Source organism: Rousettus aegyptiacus, unplaced genomic scaffold (assembly GCF_014176215.1).
Source record: "Rousettus aegyptiacus isolate mRouAeg1 unplaced genomic scaffold, mRouAeg1.p scaffold_m13_p_9, whole genome shotgun sequence".
NCBI classification, from domain to species: Eukaryota; Metazoa; Chordata; class Mammalia; order Chiroptera; family Pteropodidae; genus Rousettus; species Rousettus aegyptiacus.
In genome coordinates, this window is record NW_023416312.1 from 100,465,410 (window position 1) to 100,481,973 (window position 16,564).

Below are 16,564 nucleotides of genomic sequence, written 5' to 3' on the forward strand. Positions count from 1 at the left end.
CCTGAAGTGACATAACTCACAGCTGAGGGCTAGGGCAGAAATTGGTTTATTCTGGGTCCACCCAGCAAGCTAGCTGGGGTGCTGAGGGTGGGAAGGGGACAGTCTACGCCTCCACGGCCCGGCCGTTGCTGATGCGAATGTGGCGGATGATGTCCTGGATGGCTTCCGATGTGGTGCCCTGGCCCCCGATGTCTGGGGTGTGCATCTGTGGCAGATGGGCGAGTTTGGGCACAGAGCAGGACCCCACCAACACCTGACCCCTACCCTGCAGGTGGCTGCCCACCGTCACCCGTGGCTTGCAGGGCCTGGAAGTGCCACCAGGAGGGCAGTGGTACCAGCTAAGGCCCAGAAGCCCTACCCTACCTGGCACCACCTCCCCCTTGGAGGCAGCAAGTCACCATTGCCAGCCTCTCAGGCATCACACCAGCTCGACAAGGGCTGGGGGAAGGGTTAGGGGCAGGGAAGGGGAGGAGCCTCACGTTTTCATTGTCCATGGATGCCAAGACGGCCCTGCGGATGGACGTGGCGTAGGAGTGCAGCCTAAGGAGAGAGAGCAGCGTTCAGTCCTCGGGGTCTAGGGGGCTGGCTGCTGGCTGGCGGCCAGGCACTGAGAAGTCACTCACTTGAGGTGGTCGAGCATCATACAACTTGCCAGCAGGGTAGCCGTGGGGTTGGCGATGTTCTTATTGGCGATACTCTTGCCCGTGTTCCTCGTAGCCTGGAAGATGCAAGACGGCAGAGGGGGTGGCGAGTGTAAGAACGCAGGGAGTGTAACTTATTTGTGTGAAGTGTCCAGACAGGCAAATCCAGAGACAGAAAGCACATTAGTGAGGGCTACGGGAAGGGGAATAGGGGGTGCCTGCTAATGGGGATGGGGTTTCTTTTTTGGGGTGATGAAAATGTTCTGGAACTAGACAGAAGTAATGGTTACATGACACTGTGGATACACTTAACACCCCTAAATCATTCACTTTAAAATAGTTTCACGCTGGTATGCAAATTTCACCTCGATTTAAAAAAAATGGATCAATAAAATGTAGTCTATCTATACCATGGACTATTACCACCCAGCTATAAAAAGGAATAAAGTATCGACACACTACAACATGGATGAACCTTAAAAAAAGAAACCAGTCACAAAAGACCATGTGCTGTAGGATTCCATTCATATAAAATGCCTAAAACAGGCAACTTCATAAGACAGAAATCAGATTAGTGGTTGCCAGGGGCTGGGGTGAGGGAAAGAAAGTGACGTCTGACAAGCAAAAGGCTTCTTTTTAAGGTGATGAGAAGGTTCTGGACTTATCGGTGATGGCTGCACAACTCTGAATATTCTAAAAAGCATTGAATTGGGCGGTTTCAGTGGGTGGAGTGGACGGTACGTGAGCTATAGTTCAAAAGGGCCAGCAGCCCTGGCGCCGCGGGCAGCACTCACCGTCTCAAACACGGCGTACACGTGGCCGTAGTTGGCCCCGGCCACGAGCCCAGGGCCCCCAACTAGCCCTGCGCAGACGTTGTTGACGATGTTGCCATAGAGATTGGGCATCACCATGACATCAAACTGCTGGGGCCGGGACACTAGCTGCAGGGCAAGGAGGGCGCAGACAAGAGCTTGAGCGTGAGAAGCTCAGGGCACCCGGGGCAGGTGGCCGCGGAGCCCGGCAGGTTAACTACCTGCATGGTGGTGTTGTCCACGATCATATTCTCAAAGGTGATCTGGGGGTAGCGGGCTGCCACCTCCTTGCAGCACTGGAGGAAAAGCCCATCGCCCAGTTTCCTAGGGGGAACACAGGACACCAGTTTGGCCACTGCGATGTCAACTGGAAGGACAGGGTGTGCCACGGGAAGCTGGGTTCTATCTTCTAGCCAGCCCCCCATCTGCAAAACGGGCAGAACCCTGCTCCATTTCCCCTAAGTGTGCAGTGGGGCAAGGCCGTGACAGGGAGAGGAGCAATAGGGCACCCTGGGTGTGGCCCTTTGGTAGGTGGCCAGGGCCCTGGGTCCCAAGTCCATGAGAGCGGGTCTGAGCAGGCTGCTCAGTTCGGCCGCTTCCAGCCTGCTGGCGGAATGGGCGGGAGCATGGCAGGGGCGTAGCGCATACATGATGTTGGCCTTGTGCACGGCCGTCACTTTCTTGCGCCCGGTCTCCTGGGCCAGCTTGAAGGCGTATTCGGCGATGCGCAGGGACTTGGCCTTGGTGATGATCTTCAGGCTCTCCACCACTCCTGCCACACTCTGAGAATGGAACAGGGAGAGACCCAGGTCCTGTGCCGGCCCGCCCTCTGGTACAAACTCTTTGGGCACAGCTTTCCTTGCTGCTGACCCTGGCTGGGCTCATCCCTGGCCCCCATGACCTGAGAGGTTAAGTGGACGGCCCTGGCCTCACTCACCTCATGCTCCAGGCTGCTGTACTCGCCCTCGGTGTTTTCCCGGACAATGAGGATATCTATGTCCCTGTGCCGGGTCACTACCCCCGGCAGGCTCTTACAGTGGATGACGTTGGCATAGAGGTCCAGGCTAGTGCTGGGGGCACAGAGAGAGGGGCGGCCAGCCAGTGCCGGGACGCTCTGCTGGCACAGCCCACCCCAGCCCTGCCGAGCCCCTGCCCCGTGCCCCTGGCTCTCACCGAAGGATGTTGTTGCGGGATTTATGAGATGGCGGCAGGTTATGGTTTGTTTCAATATTGCCTGCAGGACAGAAACAAGACAGGTGGTCTGTAAAGGGGACCCTCAGGCTCGGCTGTGCCACCCTATTCCCCTTCCTGAACCAGGGAACACGCACCAAAGGCGGCTCCGACCAAAGAAGACTATTTTTGGCAGTAGGAATACTTCACAGAACATCAGAGTGCAACCTCCGACATAAGCTCCGCTGGGGGGGTGAGTGTGTGTGTGTGTGTGTGTACACATATGTGTGTTTGCTTCGCTGATGGGTTCTGAGGAACTAGAAGAGCACCTGGCACATAGCAGACTCTCAATACTTAATAAATAAGTGAATTAACGAATGAACGAGGCTTGACAGCTGACCAGGATGTCTTGCCAGACCCTGGAAGGGGAATAGCAAGACCAGGGTCTGGCTGGATAGAAAGTGAACACTCCTGCTTATTAACAGGCTGCTTGGCCGGGCTGGCGCTGGCAAGCTAACCTTGATAAGGTTTACTATCAGGCCCTGGATTAAGATGCACAAGCCCAGGGGTGGGCAGGGGCTCCCTAGAAAAGGCCACAGCCTGAAGCAAGGGCAGACACTGGGAAAAGGCGGTCAGAGGGTGCTGAATGCGAGCGGCCTTTCTCAGGTCATGCCTTGCCTGGACTGCCTTCATCCAGAGTGTCCCGGACACCCTGTTGTTGGCATGTCAGCCCCTCCACTTGACTGCCAGGTCCTGGGTCTTTACCCAGGCTCACACATTCCTCATGCCAAGCAGGTGATAGGCTAAAGTTTGCAGAATAAGTGATGGAAACAGTTTAAGAACCTGGACCAAACCAAGGCAAACTTGAGAGGAGCTAGAATTCCTGTCTGTAACGTCTACAGCTGAGGCAGCTGGAGCCAAGGCAGTGGGCGGAGGTTGAGAACTGTCTCTGTGGCACTTGGTTTGTGAAGACAGACTCTGAGGGTCAAAGCTGAACCCCGCAGAGAGGGGGAGGAGGAGTGGGACAGACCCCCGCACAGCCTAGTGCCACCGAGCTCTCAGCATCTCAGCACGGACGGGTCCCCAGAGGCTTCCGTCCACTCCCCAAGCACAAGTGTCCTCCCCAGCCAGAAAGACCCCCACGCTCACCCTTCAGGGCCACGCGGTTCCGACGGATGGCCATGATGGCGTTGCGGATATCCTCTTCGTCAGCATTGGAGGTCACGTGCACCTCTTCAAAGTCCACTGGCACACACGCATGCCTGGGGCAAGGCCAGGTCAGGGCAGCTGGCCCTGGGCCTCCCTCACACCTCCTCTAGGAAGCCTTATCTGGACCACTAGCTGCAGAGGCCTCTCTCATGCTGCTGCTCATGCTGCCCACCTTGACCTGGCTCTGACTGAGAGGAGACCGGGCCCACCTGTGACAACTCATGAGGGCTCACTTGAACTCCACAACACGGCAGGACTGGTGCCACCTACCCCACGCCCATGCCAGCCCGGTGGGATCTCCAGCACCTGGACGAAAAGCCTGGACTTACAGCCTTCCTGTCACTGGCTCACTGGGCACGTGGGCAGAGTCCCAGCAAGTAAGCTTCTGGGGTTACTATCCCTCTAGCACAAAGTTCTCAGGGCACCCCCTGGCTGGGCTTGGGGCACAGCCTTTCCTAGAGGGACAGGTCAAGGGGAGGTGGGCCCCAGGGCTCCACACCTGAAGACAGACTTGACGTGCAGCATGAGCTCCGGCCCGATGCCGTCCCCTGGGATCATGGTCACCGTGTGCCGCCCACCATACTTAGCAGATGGAGGCTGGAAGGAGGAAGAGGGCGGGCTTTTAGTTCCCTTCCTCCCACTAGCACTGACCTGCTGGGCTGGCCAATCATCAGGTGCCACCTTGGGGTACCTTAGCCTTGTGCCCCACTTCATCCCAGCGGGCCCAGGATGATAGCAGCAGAAGCGGTCCCTGCCCCTGCCTAGACTTGGGTCAATCCCAAAGCAATGAAAAGCCCCAAATCTAAACAGGCAGATGAGAATACTCACAATTGTTTGTTGCTAGAGTGGCAACAGGAAGGAAGAAGACTCAGATCAGCCAAGGTTGGAAGAACAAGGCTGTGCCTTTTCCGTGAGATGCTGTCTAGCACAGTTCAGGTAAGGAGGTAAGGAGGACGGGTGGGTGACCTCTGGAGAATGTGCCATAAAGGGAAGGACACGGAGGGCCAAGGAGCAAAGAGGCACGGCACACACACAAGCACACACACACATGTGTACATACAGTGTGCGTGCATGCACAGTACACACACACCCCTATGCATGCACACGGACAGGTGCACACATGCACAAACACAAATATACACACGTGCAAGCATACATGTGTTGTCACACACACACGCCTGGGCAGGTACTTACTGAGAAGCTCCTCTGGGAGGCCTTGTGGGTGCCTCGAACCTGGTGAAGAGAACCCAGATGCTAATGGCTGTCGTCCAGCCCAGAAGTCAATTTGGCAAGGAAAAGCCACCGTCCCCGCCGTGCCCAGACAGGCCCCGCACATCGCCCGCTCCACGTCGTTCTGTCCACCTCACTCACGCACACTGTCCAACAAGCAGCAGCACACGGCACATGCCCAAACGGCTCCAGAGCCCCCGTTTCTCAGGGACCGGCCTGCTGGAGCACCGTAAAGGGGCATCACAACTCTTTATGCCTCCTTCGGCTCAGTAGTCAGTTTTTTAAAAAATGTTTTAAGTCTTTCTCCATCTTTTTGTTGTTTCTGATTATTTTTTGGCCAATTGTTTCTGCTCGGTGATGTGTATAACACAGAAAAGTTGGCACAGTGAATACAGTACAATAGGGAAATTATGATAACAAACCCCAGGGCCACCACGACAAGCTTTTTACCATTTCTTGATCATTTTTATTACAAAAGCAGCATATGGTCAGAACATGGAGAAAATCCGGAACATGGCAATCAGAAGACGAAGCACCCAGCTCCCCTGCCGCTGAGCCCCCACCCCCGCCCGGTCCACACAGAGATAGGCACCCTCAGCACTGTAGGGGATGGCCCTCCAAAATCAGAAATCCAAAGCACATGTGCAGGGAAAAAGCCAACCGTTTTTGGAATAACAAACACCAACGTTTTGGAAGGCTTTCATGAAGCATTACAAAACCGCTTCATGCCTTACATGGATGACGAATGTTCCCAAGCCCGACTCAGAAACAGCCACGTTTGGCCACAGCAGTGCCATGCCCGACAGCTTCAGAGCAAAAGCCACTGAGCCATAGGACAGGTGCTGAGAAGCGATCCATCTGGGGTTGCCACATTGTCCTTGAGGGAGGAGACCACACCCCAGGTCCCACCGGAGGAGGTCTACAGGCTGCACTCTTTCCTCCGTGCTGTGTTCCACCTGGGAACATACCTGGGTGTCCCTCAATCCAAAGAGGCAGGGGCAGAGCCAAGGTCCTCCTTGTCACTTGGGGATGCCATGCCAATTTCTTACTGGAGCAGCGGCAGAGCATTCCAGCCAATGGCACAGTCACCATGGCCATTTCTCAAAAACCTGTGCCTTCCTGCTAGAAGTCTACAAAGCTCAGGCAGAGGCTGACCATCCCTGTCTGGGTCTCCTGGCCAGCATTCACAAGGCGCCCACTTGCACAAGCTTGGGCAGCACAGTTGTGTACTCACCCACCCAAGCCAAGAGCTAGGAGTGGGGTGATGGCTAGAACAAGAGGCTCCGGGGATATCTGCTGACCCATGATGCCCCTGGATCTGCAGCCACAGGCACACTCAGGACTTGTTTTCCTTCTAGCACTTGTCAGTAACTGGATTCATCTTATTTGTAGACTCTCGATACAAACTTGTGGAAGGTGGCTTAGCCTGCCCTTCCTCTAGGCTGCCTTCCCTGAAGCCCTAAGGCTACTGAGCTATCGGTCCCTCTCCCACCCCACTCTCAAGCTCCCAAAGTCCCACCTCAATTCTTCCCCCTCCAACCACAATCTCCCTGTGTTACTGCTGCCTCGCTCCCTCCCAATCCCTAAGCCCCTGAAAGTGGGCAATGTCTGTCTAGTCCCCTATGGTCCTAGCCCAGAACTAGGACACAGGAAACATTTTCTGAATGAATGAGCATATCTGAAAACAAAGGAAGAAATGGAGAGCTTTGGGGCTAAAGAGACCTCAGTCCAAATCCACATCCACTACTCTTGGCAGCAAATGGCTTACCTTGCTCAGCGTCCCATCCTCACCTGAAATCTATGGAACACAGGTGCCTACTTTACGTGACTGATGGAAGGACTAAGCGAGAGGAGGTACACGAGCTGTTCAGTACCGAGCAGGGCACACAGGGATGTGCAAAAGTATATGTGCCTCTGTACCCCAACAGCCCGTGTTCAAGAGTGGTGTCCAATGGAAGGATCCTGGCCTGACCCCTACAACTCCTGGCAGTAATTCCTCCTAGGCTTGGCCCTCTTAAGTCCACTGGCACTGGACAGGTAACTCTGGCATGGTGGTGAGTCAGTACTTGCACCAGACCTGGCTCTGCATCTGTACGACCCCCTTCCTTGCCTTACATCAGGTCACCATCACCAGGGCTGGACCTCTACCTGGCTCCTGTGCTAGATGTTCCTTTGGGCTTCGGTCAAAGACCCAGAGAGTTCTCAGAATCAAGACCTTCCCTGGCCTTGCTCTGGAGAAATGCAGACACCTTCCTTCAGGGGGTTACAAAGGTTCTGCCTCCCGTCCAGGCCACCCTGTGAAGCCACCCGTCAAAAGGAGCTCAGCATGAGGCAGGATGAGAAAAATGCAAAAGCCTCTACTCATTCATCAACCAGGGGAGTGGGCTATCAGCCTTCCGTTCTTTGATGGTGCCTCGGAAATAAAGGAGTCTAGGATACTATGTGTTCTTGCCAAAGGGCTCCCGCACTCCACAGCTTAGTGAGGCTACTCTGCTCAGCATGTTTCTGTTGGATCAAGTGTCAATAGTGGCTGCATGTTTCCCCACAGGGTCCCAATTAGCGGGACCAAAGATCTCTAAAGGTTGTCATACCTAGGACAACCAGTCTCAGGGCAAGGCACTGCCTGGCTGCCAACTGTTCACAGCCACCCTTGCCCAACCCAACATGGACACAAACACACACTCAAGGGAGGTCAAGGACACAAATGTCTTCACCCAGACCCTGTGGGAGCCTAGCTGCTAGAGTCATCAGGGCCTCTGGAAAGCCTCTCATCACCAAGTAAGAGAAGTCAGCATTTTAAACAGACCTTAATAAAGTATAAGCTGTTACAGGGCCATCTTCCCCAGGGATCAGAAAAGGGAAACATGGCAGATATGTCCACAAGGACTGGCAGCAAAGTTGCAGGGTTCTGGAAGGTCAGAGTTGGCTGGATCCTTTGAGAAAGAGAAACTGAAGCCCAGATAGAGAAGGTGGCTGGCCTAAGGTCACACAGTGAGTCAGTGGTATAGCTAAGCCTGGAAATCATATCTATTGTCCTCCTGGGGCCAGTCCTGGCTCACTGATGCTTCAGATGGCTTCCAACCCACGCAGGGACAAAATCATCCTCATTTGTATAAAGAGAGAGGAATCGGACCTGACTAATGAAGATCCCGGTGGCCTCCCACCCCGACAGCTTCAGAAACCCTAGCTCCCTCCCATTCCAGGCGCCTGCCTGGGGGCGGTTTGGGGTTACTGACGAAGTCCGATTTTCCATCTCAATCTGGACATGTGGCCAAGAAGTCTACAAGAGGGAACCCCTAGAAGGAAGGTCGGCCGGGAAAGGTATTCCCAAAACGGTAAAAACGAGGCGGGCTAAGACACGTGACTGCCTCAGGAGAGGTACCACAGGGACATTAGGGAAGTGACACTCAGGCCACAGTGGCCCACTCTTCCCACCTGGCCGAAGCTCCCCCGCCACAGGACGCAGACCCCTGGGAAAGGCGGACCAGGGCCAACTTTAGCCAATCCCCTCACTGACAACGTAGACGGCCAATCAATACCGGCACGCAGCCCTCTCCCCGCCCCCCGCGGAGCCCGCAGCCAATCAGGCTCCAGGACGCTCTGGTAGCGGAGGCCCTCAATTCGGCCCCGCCGAGGGGCGAGAACCCCGGGTGAACGCCGCGGCTGTCCCTGCAGCCCGCTCCCCACTCTCACCTCCCAAGAACGGCAGAGGAGTGCTGGCCTGAGCACTGCCCTCGCAGAGGCGCCGACGGCCTTCGCCACCTTCAGCGCCATGACGGAAAGTGAGAACCGCAGCAGGTCCAGACAGGCAGACACCGCTCTCGCGAGAGTTCGCAGGGACGCAAACTCCAAGGAGAGGGCGCTGGCCTGGCAGTGCGCACGCGCGCAGCGCGCCGGTTCCTACGCCCCCTCCTGGCGCCGGGAGCGCCGCCACTGCCGCCATCTTGGGGGCGTCCAGCTGGGCCCCGGGTCCGGGGAGGAGACACGTCAGTGCTGCCAGCGACGTCACTGGCTCGCCCAGCCCGCCGGCGCCTGATTGGCTGCCGCGACCTCTTACGCGTCGCGCTTCCTCGTCTGCCCCTCGTGTTCAGTGGAGTCGCTCCCTTTTGACTTCGGCAGAGAAGAGGCGATGGCGGCTCTGGCATCTCTCGGCGCCCTGGCGCTACTCCTGCTGTCCGGCCTCTCCTGCTGCTCAGGTAGCGGCCTGGCCAGAGCTCGTTTCTGGCGAGCTTCTCTCCCACGACTGGTGGAGCGTGGCGGGGAGGAGGGGTGCGGGCGAAGCGGGGGTCTGGGTCTTCTTCCGAGATGCAGGTGGCCTCGGTGCGCGACGACCAAAGCTACCACGCACTCCTGCACCACACACGTTTACCCAGCAGCCAGGCTGCAGGAAGAAATAGCCAGATCTTTCCCTTGTCTGCTCCTGCGAGAAAGAGCCCCAGAGCCTCTCCCGTATACCCGGCAGGGAAAGTGACACACGTCTCTACTCCCTCTCCTGGAGCTCCCGGTCTCAGAGGAGGGTCGGACAGGAGCAAAGCTCTACAGTGCAAGGAGATAGGGGTGAGAAATTGGGCTGGTGGAGAGGAGCCACCTGACCCTGTGCGGTGGGGCCAGGCCTCCCCGGAAAGGGAGCTCTAGGTGAAGAAGGGGAGCAGGGATGGCCCAGGCAGAGTGGCCATGAGCGTGGGAGAGTTAGATAGGAGCGGAAGAGGTTAAGGTAAGGGGTGGGGGTCTTGAGTGTCACGCCAGACTGTTGACTTTTTCCCTGAGACCCTGACGATCCTTAAAGGGCTTTTCAGCACAGCTGAGCCACAGTCAGGTCAATTGATACTCTTGAGATGTTCTTTCTTAACACCTAGTGGCAGGGTTAAGCTCGAACTGGAGTTCAGAAGTGTGCCGAGGCGGAGGTCTTTGCAGGAGCCAGTGCTGGGTCTGGGGCCTGGACCGGGGAGGGGCCAGTTCCTACACATTCACCTTACTCTTGGCGCCTGCAGTGTTTCACCAGCCTAATTGGCCTCCCTGCCTGCATCCTTCCCACCTACCCCTTGGGAATTCCCCATGCCGTAGCCAGTGATGTCTGGAAAGCACAAACCTTACTGGTAAAACCCTTTAGTGCCGCACAGTGTCTATAGGGAAAAGGCCAAGCTTCGCAGGGCACGGAAGGATCTGTAGCATGCGGCTCCTGAGAGCACCGCCACCAGCGTCCTCATCAAGCATCTTATTCTTGCTGTCCAGATCCAAAGCCTCTGATTGCCTCAACCTAAGGCATGGCCCTACCAGGACACTACATTTAGAGAGCAGTTGGCTGAGAACTTTACCGAGGGTAGCATTTGCTTAGCACCCTGTGACTTAGGTAGCACCCTTCTTTCTCTGTAGCCTCCAGCAGGGTGGAGATGGCTAAGGCAGCATTCTTTCTCTCCGGGCAGCCCAGTTCAAGGAGACAAGTAGTGCTTCTGGATCCAGAATCTCTCCCATTTTCTTCCCTCGGGAAACACAGGGGCAAATGTTGGCCTTCTGTCAACTGGCTGGAGGCAGAGACCCTTCTCTTCATCTCAAAAGCCCACGTGCGTTGCCAGCAGCACCATGTTCGGTGTCTGCAGAGGACGCCTTCAGTAAACGCTCCAGGGCTGTGCATGCCTCTGAATTGAGGTCGGCCTGGCCCCCCGGGCTTCCATGGTGCTGCAGGGCAGGCTGGAGCCCCAAACCATTGCATGGCTTCCCTGTCCGTGGGTCCAGGCACAGATGTGAGTTATGCGGTGACTCCACCCGGCCCCTTCTCACAGAGTCACCTGTCCTTTCACCCTCACTTTTAGGTTCCGCCTCTACAAAGCCTTCCCATTCCCCACCTGCCCCCCTTGCCATTGCACTTCTGACCGATCATTTAGATCTGTTTCCCACACCCCACCTGGCAGGGTCCAGAGGGCCCCATGTGTCCTCAGCCGATGAGGTGTGGGAGGCGGGATTGGGGTGGTACCTTCTGCCCCACAGCCCAGTGCGCACAAGCTAGGCCTTACCCAGGCATCTCTGCCTCCTCCCCACAGCAGAGGCCTGCATGGAGCCCCAGATCACCCCTTCCTACTACACAACCTCGGACGCCGTCATTTCCACTGAGACTGTCTTCATTGTGGAGATCTCCCTGACATGCAAGAACAGGGTCCAGGTGAGGCTGCGGGGGTTCAGCAAGGAGGGTGCTGGGGTGAGAGGTGGGCAGCGAGTCTGGGACCCTGGGCATCAGCTCTTCTAAGCTGCCTGGTCTACTTTGCCCAGGGGCAGTAATGTAGCAGACACTGCTGTGTCTCGAATGTACGTGGAAGTGAGAGAGAGCCAGGGGTCACCCTCAGGCTCCTGTATCCCTTTTCTGATTGCTCTTTGCCAAAGTGTGTGTCCATGTGGATGTTTTGTAATTTTAAGACTGAGCAGACCTTGCCTTCAGCCCCTGACCTTAACCTGCATCTCAAAGGTCCAAAGAAGGAAGTTGGGCCTTTTGGGGTACAACACTTCTTGGACGGCTCGTTGGGCACACCCTGACCCCAGCACCCTCCTCCAGGCTCAGAGAAGTCACGAGGACACTTCAGCCATCCCGCCCTGTTCACAGTTAAGAGGCTTGCTGTGGGTTAGGGAGGCCAGGCCATGAGGGGAATGCACCCCCACCCCCACTGAGGAGACAGGATAGTGACAGAGTCCATGGGCATTGGCTTCCTGGCAAGGCTCTGGGTTATGGCGGGCCTACATCCGTGGTTCTCGCGTGGTGCCCCTTCAGACACACTGCAGTCCCTGAGTATGCCCGACTTCCCTGCCCACAGGCCACGAGTGCAGCTCCGGGCAACACATTGGGGCCTCTGCCAACGGCCAAATAGGAGAGAACATTACTTTCTCTTTGTCCCTTCCCCCCAGAATATGGCTCTCTATGCCGACGTCAGTGGAAAACAATTTCCTGTCACCCGGGGCCAGGACGTAGGGCGGTATCAGGTAAGGGATGTGGTGGTTTTGACGGGAGGCCACCCGCTCACGGGTGTGACTTGAAGCCCTAGAGGTGGCCTGATCAGGCAGGGTCAAGGCTCTGTCTCAGGCCGCTGGTAGTGGTGCTACATTAGTGCTGGCAGGGGGGCCTTGACACGCCCACCGTGCCCACCCCCTGCCAAACACCCAACCCAGGTGTCCTGGAGCCTAGACCATAAGAGCGCCCATGCGGGCACCTATGAGGTCAGATTCTTCGATGAGGAGTCATACAGCCTCCTGAGGAAGGTGAGTGCCATCTGCAGCTCCATCCAGGCCTGCAGGAGGGAGGGTACACCTGCTTCCACAGCCACCTCCACCCCACAGTCCTGTCTTCCTGGAGCACGGGGCCTCTAGGGCCTTTGCTGATAGGGTGACCGGGCATGCGCCCTCCTGTCCGCCCACCCCACCTTGTTTCTCCCTTGCCCATTTTCCTCTTCCATGACTCAAGCCAGTGTTCTGCCTCCCCTACCCCACCCCGATGGCATCCCTGACCCCAGCACCTCCCTTGCAGGCTCAGAGGAATAACGAGGACGTTTCCATCATCCCACCCTTGTTCACAGTCAGCGTGGACCATCGGGTGAGTGGGCCGGAGAGGCTGGCCTCATCTCAGGAAGCAGCGAGCACACAGCAAGCCTTACCTTTTGGAGGGTGGGGGCTGGACCGTAGTCAGCTAGTGTGTCTTTGTGATCCAGGAGGGTGACTGGAGCTGGCCGACCCCCTTGCCCACCCCTCCCCTGAGCTGGCTTTGGCCTCCTTTCTTGCAGGGTACCTGGAACGGGCCCTGGGTTTCCACCGAGGTGTTGGCTGCAGTCATCGGCCTAGTGGTCTACTACCTGGCCTTCAGCGCCAAGAGCCACATCCAGTCCTGAGGGCAGCACCCGCGCCCCTCTTGCTTCTTTCAATAAAACAGTTACTGTCTGTCACAAGCATTCGGGACATGGCTTCTCACTTGCGTTACCACACCTGGCCTTCCACGCAGGCCCAGCGGGGCGGCCAGCATCCCCTGGTTCGCCCGGACAGTGCAGTGTTAAGCAGGAACGGGGCCACAAACCCCACTCAGGTGTTTGCTTTGCTCTTTGCCATCGCAGGCTCTTTCCCCAGCCCCCAGCTGAGCCTTCCATGTCCAGTGCCCACCTCTGTCTCTGATGTCACGTGCATGCCGGATATGAGTCTTCCCGTGGCCTGCCTAGGGAAGGGCCCTCCGACTGCCTCCCATGGGAGGGAAGCTGCCTGGCTTCACCAAAATCCAGCAGTCAGCAGCACGCAGACACAGTCCGGCCTGCAGAGTGGTCCCTGTATTTGGAGCCCTAGGCACAAGCCACACACTGAAGTACTTCCCGTGCTTTTCAACTGTGTCGCATTGAGTGTCCCTATCTTACTGATGCAGTTGAAGCTGATGCCCCCTGGCAACTGTCCAGGGGGTGTTTGTCATTCCAAGCACTGCACCCCGTTCCCTCCACGTCGCCTCCCAGTGCGCTTTTCCTTCATGGGGTCGGAGGGGACATGTAGAAGGCACAGGAAGGAGAGACAACCCAGACCCTCGTGCCTCTGAGGAGCCCTTTGCCAGCTTCTCAGAGTTTGGCCTTGCCCCCTCCCCTTAGTGACCCTTCTCCCTGAGCACCCGATGCCCTCGAGACACCTGGCAGTCACGCCCCTGCCTGCTCCATGCTCCGGAGCAGGCGGGGGCGTGCCTGCAGTCCTGCCCAGCCCGGTTTCACAGTGCCATCCATGGCCACAGAGGTAGTGAGAGCCCTGGGATCCAAAGGGACTGGGTACAAATCCCAGGGGAGTCCTTCCCACCTACACGGTCTGAGTCGGTTTTGCTCAGCAGTGGAGTGGTGACTGCCTCCTTCGGGGTGTCAGTGAAGGGTCATTGGGCCCCGCTGGTAAAGCCCCAGACATCCTGGTGCTTAATCACGATCAGCGGTTACTGAAGAGATAGCGGCTGTGCAATTACCACAACGGAGGCTTCCAGAGAGGCTGCACTCAGGAGGGTAGGCCCGAAACCTACCAGGGAGGGCAGGGGGCTCCTCGCTGCCCGGACCCTGTGCTTTATGGCAGTAGGAAGGGCTGGGAGCATGGAGGCTGGGAGTAGCACATGACCCAGGACTGCCTAGGGACCTCTTTCAGACTAGGGGGCATCAGCCTCTCCCTGCTCATCAGGATGGGGGCACCTGGCAAGAATGGGGAGAATTGGGTCTTCACTTCAAGGGTACAGCAGGAGTTGAGGCTCAGAGTCCCCTGAGGACCAAGACAGGCTAAGGCCACTGGCTGCTGGGGTTTCTGGATTCCGGAGAAAAACCAGCGGAGGGAGCCCAAGGGGCACCTACTGGTAGTGCCTGGTGCTCCCCCCGCCATTGCTCAGGAGCAAAGGGAGACCAGTCCTGGTGTCTTGCTAACAGTCTGCACGGGGCAGGTGCTCAGGGGCCTGGCCAGGCAGGAAGTGAGGCAGGCACAGTGATCCAGTGGCTCTTTTTGATCCTGGCTCTACCCGCCGATGGCAATGGGACCCTAATGTGAAGTCGCTGTTCTAGGGTGTCAGTAGCCAAGAGCTGCCAGCTGTCCTGGCACCACCTCCCCCACTCTCCCAGAACCAGCGAGAGCCTGAGACACAGGGTTGGCTTTTTCATTCAGCCAAGGGACTCCAGGTTCCAGGCCTGTCCCAGCCGACATCCCAGAAGCACGGGGCCTCCGGCACCCTCACTGGAGCAAGAACGGGGCGGGATGCTTCCAGAGCCATCAAAGTGAGCTCCCCAATGGCTGGAGAGGGTTACCCAGGGAACAGTTAGCCTCAGTCTCCAACTCTGCCCAGTTTTCTGCGGCAGGGGCTGTGCATCCTCCCCCGCAAAGGACCTCGCACTCTCCCCTCCCGAGGCTGAGTCACCCCTCCTGAGGAACAGGACTGGTCACAAGGGTCTATGTACCTAGCCCTAGGCGACAGAGGCCTCAGAAGGCTGAGAAGTGGGCGTCACCAGCCCCTGCCCCTCTGCTCCCATCCACCCTTTTCACCAACGGGCCCTTTCCTCCCTCCCAACCCACTGGTGACCCAGCCCTCAGTGCGATGGCTCTCCCTCCCAGCTGCTCAGACAGTAGCTGGACAGATGCGGCCCACTTGGGAACCAGCCTTCCCAGCAGGGCACTCAGCTTCTGGGAACATGGACTCAGACTTCCTGCTCACACCCATCTCAGCCAATTAGCGGAATTAACAAGAGGTCTACATTGTTTCAAGAGAATTTTCATGCTTCCTTGCCCACTTCAGCTGCTGACAGCATTCAGTGTCTTCAGGAGACAGCTCCTTCATGGCCACACCCAGGGAACCCCTGTCGTTGCCGTCTTTGGGCCCTGGTACCCACCCAGCCTGGAACATGGGTCCTGAGACTTAGCAGACGCCTGGTGACTTGCTGCACTGAATGGAACCACAGCATCTGGCTGCCCTTCTGGGAGTTCCCGAGCCAGAAGGGCCCTCTGCAGCCGCCCAGGTACTCATCCATCTGGTCCAGGTACTCATCCATCTGGTCAAGACATTTACTCTGCATCTCGTACGTGCCAGGCACTGCAGGGCCCCCCAAGCAGGGAGGGTAACTTGTGTTTTCAAGAAGCTCCCAGCAGCTCCTTGGTCCTGCTAGGGGTCTTCCAGAGCAGGGCAGAAGGGGTGGGCGGAACCCACTTCTCTCCAGCTCCGCCATGCCAATGGCAAACCCCACCATCAGTCCTCTGCCATCCTTCCTTCATCTGGGCACCACCCCCATAACCGTGTCACACCACTGCAACGATTCAAGTGATCCTGTCATGCGTCCTCCAAGGGAACAGGACACTGACCTCGCTGTTGTTCCTCAGTGACACACCAGGGAAGCTGAGGCACAGCTTTCAACTGGCCCCAGCCTTCACATGCCCTGCCCCTAGCCGCACCCCCAGCCCCACACCCCTCCCCCACCTCAAACCTACATCCCTTCTCCCAGCACGAGAATGAATACAAGGAGGCCAAGGGGTACCATAAAAAGGTAGCTTGCTTTATTCTCACGATGCCAGTGGGGAGCAGAGATGGGCAGCCTGGCCCCAATCTGAGGGTCTCTGAGCCAGAGGGGATCCAGGGGACCTGAGGCCATCTCTCACTAAATGTGCCAGTCCCTGAGGGCTGCCTGGTACACATCTGCAAAGTGGGGTACAGGGCATCTTCTCCCCGGTCAGCCCAGCTGGTCGGTCACACCTCTCACTGGATCTAAGCTGCTCCCTCAACTCCATGTGGGTCTTGTCCACCAGGGTCTTCTGCTGCTCCTCACGGGGCTTAGCTTCTGGACCTCTTACATCTAAGCCCTCTAAGTCCACTAAGCCCCCGTAAGAGAAGCCACACTCCATATGGAGTCAGACGCAGCCTCAGGCTCAGTTATTTCTTCTTGTATGGACACTGCTCCCTCAGTCCCCCCAATCTTGGCTCTACCTCGGTCACAGAGGAGGTGGCCCCCAGTGTGAGCCTCACAAGCCATGTCAGAGGCTCCCTGTCCCACA

The 16,564-nt window shown here is 57.3% G+C and overlaps 2 protein-coding genes across 4 annotated transcripts; one reads left to right on the plus strand and one right to left on the minus strand.

Moving 5' to 3' along the window:
• Positions 1–28: 28 nt before the first annotated feature.
• On the minus strand, positions 29–8,909 carry IDH3G (isocitrate dehydrogenase (NAD(+)) 3 non-catalytic subunit gamma). 2 transcript variants are annotated; one of them, XM_016134119.2, is made up of 13 exons: positions 8,756–8,908; positions 5,027–5,065; positions 4,661–4,672; positions 4,332–4,429; positions 3,773–3,885; positions 2,627–2,687; positions 2,391–2,523; positions 2,102–2,235; positions 1,675–1,777; positions 1,436–1,582; positions 624–718; positions 480–540; positions 29–205 (listed from the first exon to the last, which is right to left on the minus strand). In XM_016134119.2, the coding sequence occupies exons 1-13, from the start codon at positions 8,834–8,836 to the stop codon at positions 104–106; spliced, it is 1,179 nt and encodes a 392-aa protein (XP_015989605.2). In that variant the 5' UTR covers positions 8,837–8,908; the 3' UTR covers positions 29–103. The 2 variants fall into 2 exon arrangements, with proteins under 2 accessions (XP_015989605.2, XP_015989606.2); XM_016134120.2 differs by lacking the exon at positions 4,661–4,672 and having other exon boundaries at positions 8,756–8,909.
• Positions 8,910–9,104: 195 nt separating this feature from the next.
• On the plus strand, positions 9,105–12,987 carry SSR4 (signal sequence receptor subunit 4). Of its 2 annotated transcripts, none has more exons than XM_016134121.2 (6): positions 9,105–9,258; positions 11,101–11,219; positions 11,954–12,028; positions 12,215–12,304; positions 12,570–12,635; positions 12,823–12,987. In XM_016134121.2, the coding sequence occupies exons 1-6, from the start codon at positions 9,192–9,194 to the stop codon at positions 12,925–12,927; spliced, it is 522 nt and encodes a 173-aa protein (XP_015989607.1). In that variant the 5' UTR covers positions 9,105–9,191; the 3' UTR covers positions 12,928–12,987. The 2 variants fall into 2 exon arrangements, with proteins under 2 accessions (XP_015989607.1, XP_015989608.1); XM_016134122.2 differs by having other exon boundaries at positions 9,115–9,258; positions 11,104–11,219.
• Positions 12,988–16,564: the final 3,577 nt, after the last annotated feature.

Bases quoted from the DNA above. Each gene is read 5' to 3' on its own strand.
- IDH3G (XM_016134119.2), bottom strand. From the start codon at position 8,836: ATGGCGCTGAAGGTGGCGAAGGCCGTCGGCGCCTCTGCGAGGGCAGTG. The intron at 5,066-8,755 runs GTGAGAGTGGGG...TCTCTTCACCAG, and splicing joins TCCTCTGCCGTTCTTGGGAG to GTTCGAGGCACCCACAAGGC. The intron at 2,688-3,772 runs GTGAGCGTGGGG...TCTGTCCTGCAG, and splicing joins GAACCGCGTGGCCCTGAAGG to GCAATATTGAAACAAACCAT.
- SSR4 (XM_016134121.2), top strand. From the start codon at position 9,192: ATGGCGGCTCTGGCATCTCTCGGCGCCCTGGCGCTACTCCTGCTGTCC. The intron at 12,029-12,214 runs GTAAGGGATGTG...CACCCAACCCAG, and splicing joins AGGACGTAGGGCGGTATCAG to GTGTCCTGGAGCCTAGACCA. The intron at 12,636-12,822 runs GTGAGTGGGCCG...CCTTTCTTGCAG, and splicing joins CAGTCAGCGTGGACCATCGG to GGTACCTGGAACGGGCCCTG.